We start from the raw sequence: 7,963 nt of genomic DNA, 5'->3' as shown, positions 1-7,963 counted from the left end.
AGACCTATTACATGCTGCACAACTATATACAAGATCATATCAAGAATCATCACAGCAAAATTGAAATTGGTGGTAGACTCAATTGTAGGAGAATCACAGTCAGCTTTTATCGAAGGAAGGAACATACTGGACAATGTGATCATAGCACATGAGATGGTAAAAGGGTACAATAAGAAGGGAGTGTCACCTAGATGCTGTATCAAGATAGATATCAGAAAAGCCTATGACTCAGTTGAATGGCCTTTCCTTAGAATGATATTGATAGAGTATGGTATGCCTGTGAAGTTTGTGGAGCTGATTATGGTATGTGTAACTACTGTTAGTTACTCTTTGATCCTAAATGGAGGGTTAACAAACAGATTCCAAGGGAAGAAAGGGCTAAGGCAAGGAGACCCGATGTCTCCTTACCTTTTTGTGCTTGTGATGGAGTATCTGAACAGAGCTCTAAAGAAGTTAAAAGACAATCCAGACTTCAATCATCATCCAAGGTGTTCCAGGAATAATATTACTCACATTTGTTTTGCAGATGATTTAATTCTTTGTTCAAGAGCAGATGAGGTGTCTATCAAATTGATGTTGAAAGGTTTCAACCACTTCTCAGAGGTATCAGGGTTGAAGGCCAATATAGAGAAAAGTGTTACAAAGGAATTCAAGGAGAGGATACTGAATGAGATGCAGTTTACTTTAGGAGAATTACCATTTCGATATCTTGGTGTCCCACTTTCCTCAAAAAAGTTGTCAGTGCAGCAGTGTATGCCCTTGATCGAAAAGATAACAGCAAGGATAAACTGCTGGACAACAAAGTGATTATCATATAGTGGAAGGCTCCAATTATTGAAGAGTGTGATATTTGAGATGCAAACGTACTGGGCACAAGTGTTTCTGTTGCCAAAGAAGATACTCAAGATGATTGTTACTGTATGTAGAACCTTTCTGTGGACAGGGAAAAGTGATCTTTCAAGGAGAGCATTGGTAGCATGGGGACACAATATGTATGCCATTGTCAGCAGGGGGATTAAATATTATGGACATCTATGCATGGAACAAAGCTGCATTGTGCAAATTGTTATGGGCCATTAGTGCAAAGAAAGATACACTATGGATTCAATGGGTCCATAGTTATTATGTCAAAGAGAAAGATGTGATGATAATGGATACTCCTAAACAAGCATGTTGGATAGTGAAAAAAATCTTTGATACTAGGCAATGGTTTTTGGAAAAACACTCAAGAAATGAGCTGGAGCAATACCAAAGTAATGGTAAGTTTAGCATTAAAAAGCTATATATTGCAATGAGACCTCAGTTCCATAAGGTTTGGTGGAAGAAGATTACAGCAGGATCGAAAGCAATACAACATAGATTCATACTTTGGTTAGCAGTTCACAGAAAACTAGCCACAGTGGACAGGCTAAGAAGATGGGGCAATATAGTTGACAATGAGTGTGTATTATGTGATACAAATGAGGAAGAATCAATGGAGCACATATGGTTTGGATGCAAATATGCCAAAACAATATGGTATATACTGGTTAATTGGCTGAATGAAAAACATCAGATTGGTACGTGGGATGATGAAATTAAATGGCTGACAAGCAGAAATCCAAGCAGAATCTGTGGAGAAATACTAGTGTTCTTATTCACAGCCATGGTGTATCACGTTTGGATAGAGAGAAACAACAGAAGATTCCAAGAAAAAGCAGTAGAAGCCAGGCAGAAAATAAAAGACAGAGTGCTGGAAATGCACCTGGCTGAACAGAATGAAAGAAAATGGCAGAAAGAACTAGCAAGACTGAAGAATTATCCAAGTATAGTATAGAATGAGTATAGTAATTGAAGGATGGATATGTAAACAGAAAGTGATAGCTGAGAGTATTCAGAAATGTAATAGATAGAATCTAGTTCTAGAGTCAAAAAAAGAACTAGCGGATGTAAATATTATTTCTTGGTTAAATAAAGTTTAAGCATTTAACCAAAAAAAGAAATTAGTTTTTAAAGAGTAAAAAAGGCGAAAAATATTTCGCTAAGGGGCTTCATGCTTTTAATATAGTATGGATAAATTGATCAAAATTCTTAATATTAGCTCATCTTAAGCATGAAATATTTGATTGTAACGTAGAAAAAATTACAATGGTGTTTGAATTTTTTTTGTCAAACATGAGAAATTCTCTTTTAACCCAAAATCTCAAAAGGCATAATCTTTTATTACTAAACGAAAATTAAATTGGATGTAAAGTAAGAACATGAAAGAAGGTAGCCTCAAAGATTTTAGAAGCTTCTGACTAAGAAAGAAAACCTGCAGATTAGTCACAGAAATCCATATTGAACTACATTAGTCTTTAAATGTGTAACATCTTTAATCCAAAATCAGCATATTCTTTTACTCCTGAAAAGTTGAATTGGATGGTCAATAAGAAAAGAGAAAGACATTAATGAAAAATAATTCTTCCAAAAGCCATATAAAATCATTTAAAACAAGAAAAAACTCCAAAGATAACAACAATATTCTATAGAACGATCGAAAAAAGTATAAAGAACTCACCTACTAAGGAGCAATCACATTTCGTAGGCAAAGTACTACTAATTAGCAAGTCTTTTTATACTATCAAGTCAAATAATATGGAAGGATAAAAATTATATTACTATAATTCAAATAAGGAAAGAATTTATGTAAAGAAAATCATAGTTGATTTTGAATTCTTAAAATATTTAGATTTTTTACATAGTTTAAATAAGGAAAGAATTAATAATTATAATTAATAATTTAATTGATTTTAAACTAATAATTAAATTACCAATTTATCCACTGTGGAATCTATTTTTAATGGGTAAAAAAGGCGAACGACATTTTACTAAGGGCCTTCGTGCTTTTAATATAATATAGATATAGATATAGATATAGATAGATAGATATAGATATAGATATAGATATATGAAAATTATTTTTTTATGCCAACTAAAAGTAGCAATAATATGTGGGGATTTTTTCCTTATGCAAACAACATAACGTTATAAATAACGATGAGTCTAAATGAAGCGATAATAAATAGTGAAATTCGATTTTAATTAACTTGAAAATTGAAATTGAGGCGTAATTTTTAATCCTTATTTAGCCAGAATCCAGATTATTTACATATACCTTCAACGGGTCGGGTAGTCCATATAGCCGACACTCCGGAGGCGGTGTACGGATCTTTCAACTGTCATATAATCTTACCTCGCTCTCAACATATAGTAAGACCCCCACTCCACAACGCCGGCGAGCACTAGGGCTCGGAATATTATCCTATTCTATCAGGTATTCTTCAAATGCTTCTATAAATTAAAATCCCTGAATTTTATCCTATCATGTTAATCTGGTTTTTGCGATTGGTTTTGAACTTTTATGAATGTTCAAACTGATTATATTATATAGTTGCTAACATTCTTATTATTTGTTAAATTTTCTCTGTGAATTCAGGTGCTTAATTAGTGAATATCAGCATATTCCTTTATTTATCCTGATTCAGCTTACATTTGGTGGTTCAATAAATCTTCAATTAGGGTTAGGGTTTTTGAAGCTTCGGGTGCTGGAGGAACTCTTGATTGATTGAGCATATAAAAATGGATGATGAGATTCAGAAGACACAAGAGGAGAGGAAGAAGATGGAGGAGCAGCTCGCCTCTATGAATTCGGTGACTTTTGATACTGATCTGTATAATACCAACCGATTTGAGGGTTATGAGAAGTCGATACCAGTGAATGATGATGATGATACTTTCGACACGGAGAATGAGGTTGCCAGGAAGATGGCATCGTTCACTGCTCCGAAACAGTTCTTCAAGGAGGCCCCGCGGGCTGGGGAAGAGGATGAGCCAACGGGGTTTAACAAACCGAGTAAGATTATTGATAGGGAGGATGATTACAGGAGGAGGAGGTTGAATCGTGTGATTTCCCCTGAGAGGAATGATCCCTTTTTGGATAAGACCCCGGGACCGGAAGTGAGGACCTATGCGGATGTCATGAGGGAGGAGGCTTTGAAGAGACAGAAGGAAGAGTTGATGAAGGAGATTGCAAAGAAGAAGAAGGAAGAGCAGGAGAAGGCGGCGGATAAGAAGGAGGAGGTTGAGAAGCCAGCTCAGAAGAGGAGGAATAGGTGGGACCAATCTCAGGATGATGGTGGTGCTAAGAAGGCCAAAGCTGGGTCAGATTGGGATTTGCCTGACTCAACTCCTGGTATTGGGAGGTGGGATGCAACCCCAACACCCGGCAGGGTCGGTGATGCAACTCCTTCGGTGAAGAAGAATAGGTGGGATGAGACTCCCACGCCTGGTAGGGTTGCTGATTCTGATGCTACCCCTGCTGGTGGTGCTACTCCAGGAGCAACCCCAGCTGGTATGTCTTGGGATGCTACACCGAAGCTGGCAGGTCTTGCTACCCCCACACCTAAAAGACAGAGGTCAAGGTGGGATGAGACTCCAGCCACTATGGGAAGTGCAACTCCCATGGCAGGTGCTACCCCGGCAGCAGCATATACACCAGGTGTTACTCCTGTTGGGGGAGTTGAATTAGCTACACCAACCCCTGGGGCCATCAATTTGCGTGGTCCGATGACTCCTGAACAATACAATTTGATGAGGTGGGAGAAGGACATTGAAGAGAGAAATCGGCCCTTGACTGATGAGGAGCTTGATGCAATGTTTCCTCAGGAAGGTTATAAGATTTTGGAGCCTCCACCATCTTATGTTCCCATTAGAACACCTGCCAGGAAGCTGCTTGCCACACCTACTCCTATAGGGACTCCCTTGTATTCTATTCCTGAGGAAAATCGGGGTCAACAGTTTGATGTACCAAAAGAAATGCCTGGTGGCTTGCCATTTATGAAGCCTGAGGATTATCAGTATTTTGGTTCCTTGTTGAACGAGGAAGATGAAGAGGAGTTGTCTCCCGACGAACAAAAGGAGCGGAAGATTATGAAGCTTCTGCTCAAGGTTAAAAACGGCACACCCCCTCAGAGGAAAACTGCTTTGAGACAGCTTACTGATAAGGCCAGAGAATTTGGTGCGGGGCCCTTATTTAATCGAATTCTGCCATTGCTCATGCAACCCACATTGGAAGACCAAGAAAGGCACTTGCTGGTTAAAGTTATTGATAGGGTACTCTACAAATTGGATGAATTGGTTCGCCCGTATGTGCACAAGATTCTTGTCGTGATTGAACCTCTTCTGATTGATGAAGATTATTATGCTCGTGTTGAAGGAAGGGAAATTATATCTAATCTTAGCAAGGCAGCTGGCTTGGCTACTATGATTGCTGCCATGCGTCCAGATATTGACAACATTGATGAGTATGTCAGGAACACGACTGCTCGAGCTTTTAGTGTTGTAGCGTCTGCACTCGGTATTCCTGCTTTGCTGCCGTTCCTGAAAGCAGTTTGTCAAAGTAAGAAGTCTTGGCAGGCTCGTCATACAGGTATTAAGATTGTTCAGCAGATCGCTATTCTCATTGGTTGTGCTGTTCTTCCACATTTGAGGTCTTTGGTGGAAATTATTGAACATGGTCTCAATGATGAGAACCAGAAGGTCAGAACTATTACAGCTCTTTCTCTGGCTGCTCTTGCTGAAGCTGCTGCGCCATACGGTATTGAGAGTTTTGATTCAGTTTTGAAGCCCTTATGGAAGGGTATTAGATCACATCGTGGCAAGGTTTTGGCTGCCTTCTTAAAGGCTATAGGTTTCATCATTCCTCTTATGGATGCTGTATATGCCAGCTACTATACCAAAGAAGTTATGGTTATTCTTATTCGTGAGTTTCAATCACCTGATGAGGAGATGAAGAAAATTGTGTTGAAAGTGGTGAAGCAGTGTGTGAGTACAGAAGGTGTGGAGCCGGATTACATCCGTCAAGACATACTTCCAGAGTTCTTCAGGAACTTCTGGGTCAGAAGAATGGCTTTGGACCGCAGAAACTACAAGCAGCTTGTTGAAACCACTGTGGAGATAGCGAACAAAGTTGGTGTAGCTGATATAGTTGGGAGAATTGTGGAAGACCTTAAAGATGAAAGTGAACCATACCGAAGAATGGTCATGGAGACCATTGAGAAGGTGGTTGCAAATCTTGGTGCATCTGATATTGATGCTCGATTGGAAGAGCTTTTAATTGATGGAATCCTTTATGCCTTCCAAGAGCAGACCAGTGACGATGCCAATGTGATGCTTAACGGATTTGGCGCTGTTGTAAATGCACTTGGCCAAAGAGTTAAACCATACCTTCCTCAGATTTGTGGTACCATAAAATGGCGACTGAACAACAAGAGTGCAAAGGTGAGACAGCAAGCTGCAGATCTGATATCCAGAATTGCAGTGGTTATGAAGCAGTGTGGGGAAGAGCAACTAATGGGCCATCTTGGTGTTGTTTTGTATGAGTACTTGGGAGAAGAATACCCAGAAGTTCTAGGATCTATACTGGGGGCTCTCAAGGCTATTGTGAATGTTATTGGTATGACCAAGATGACACCTCCAATTAAGGACTTGCTTCCTCGGTTGACCCCAATTTTGAAGAATCGTCACGAGAAAGTTCAGGAGAACTGTATTGACCTTGTTGGTCGAATTGCAGATCGTGGAGCTGAATTTGTTCCTGCAAGGGAGTGGATGAGAATTTGTTTTGAGCTTCTTGAGATGCTTAAAGCCCACAAGAAAGGTATCCGTCGAGCAACAGTGAACACATTTGGGTACATTGCTAAGGCTATTGGGCCTCAGGATGTGCTTGCAACATTGTTGAACAACCTTAAGGTGCAGGAACGTCAGAACCGTGTCTGCACCACTGTTGCCATTGCTATTGTTGCAGAAACCTGTTCTCCCTTTACAGTCTTGCCTGCCTTGATGAACGAGTATCGAGTCCCCGAGCTTAATGTCCAGAATGGTGTCTTGAAATCTCTCTCCTTCCTTTTCGAGTACATTGGAGAAATGGGCAAGGACTATATATATGCTGTGACTCCATTATTGGAAGATGCTCTAATGGACAGAGATCTTGTACACAGGCAGACTGCTGCCTCTGCTGTGAAGCACATGGCTCTTGGAGTTGCTGGTCTTGGATGTGAAGATGCGCTTGTCCACCTTTTGAACTACGTCTGGCCAAACATTTTTGAGACTTCTCCACATGTGATCAATGCAGTTATGGAAGCCATTGAAGGAATGAGGGTTGCACTGGGAGCAGCCGTAATCCTTAACTATTGTCTGCAGGGGTTGTTCCATCCAGCAAGGAAAGTTAGGGAAGTGTACTGGAAGATTTACAATTCGCTGTACATTGGCGCTCAGGATGCACTTGTAGCTGCTTATCCCATTCTGGAAGATGATGAAACCAATGTTTTCAGTAGGCCTGAGCTCAACATGTTTATTTAGATATTCGCCTCTTATTGCTGGTTTACCATTTTTAAAGCTGTTTTCCTTGTTGCAGCGTAATGTAGTGTAATAGTCTTTATTATTTGTTAAAGACTTGTGATGTAAGCTTGGTGTTCTGGTTGTTGCTTTTGAGACATAAGCTCCTCTTGAGATGTAGTGTAGTATCTTATCTTCCTTATTGCATGACATACTTTAAGGAATACTAAGATTTTGTATCAAGTGTTCTAGGGATCTCTACTGTTTTTGCTATTTTAGCTTATTTCATGAGGTGCACCAATCTGATGCATTGAGCTTTAGTTGATGGTTATAAATAATTTACCAAATCTCATGAAGAAAAAAAAAAAAGCTACTAAAAGACAGTTTTCGTTTCATACTATATTAATTTGAAGTTGTCAATTTTTTGACTGACGTGTTTGGAAGAGCACCCAAGTCCAAGACAGCTTCAGACATATCAAATGAGGTTGTAGGAAATTGTCATATTCTTGATCCTTGACCATTAATTTGTGATCAAAAGACCAGTTTTTAAGTTAGATTTACACTGAAAAATTCTATGAGAGCATATCTGCCCCCTCCTTCAAAACCTTAA

The 7,963-nt window shown here is 39.4% G+C and overlaps 1 protein-coding gene across 2 annotated transcripts; it reads left to right on the top strand.

The window, feature by feature from the left end:
- Positions 3,183-7,636, top strand: LOC109233095 (splicing factor 3B subunit 1). Of its 2 annotated transcripts, none has more exons than XM_019398853.1 (2): positions 3,183-3,295; positions 3,541-7,636. In XM_019398853.1, exon 2 carries the CDS (start codon positions 3,601-3,603, stop codon positions 7,375-7,377), a length of 3,777 nt encoding a protein of 1,258 aa, XP_019254398.1. In that variant the 5' UTR covers positions 3,183-3,295; positions 3,541-3,600; the 3' UTR covers positions 7,378-7,636. The 2 variants fall into 2 exon arrangements, with proteins under 2 accessions (XP_019254398.1, XP_019254397.1); XM_019398852.1 differs by having other exon boundaries at positions 3,458-7,636.

This window comes from Nicotiana attenuata, chromosome 10 (genome assembly GCF_001879085.1).
Source record: "Nicotiana attenuata strain UT chromosome 10, NIATTr2, whole genome shotgun sequence".
NCBI lineage: Eukaryota > Viridiplantae > Streptophyta > Magnoliopsida > Solanales > Solanaceae > Nicotiana > Nicotiana attenuata.
The sequence above is the reverse complement of the archived record's forward strand: the minus strand, read 5'-3'. Positions and strand labels throughout refer to the sequence as shown.

What these genes read in the sequence shown, in the direction of transcription:
- LOC109233095 (XM_019398853.1), top strand. Translation starts at nt 3,601, where the DNA reads ATGGATGATGAGATTCAGAAGACACAAGAGGAGAGGAAGAAGATGGAG.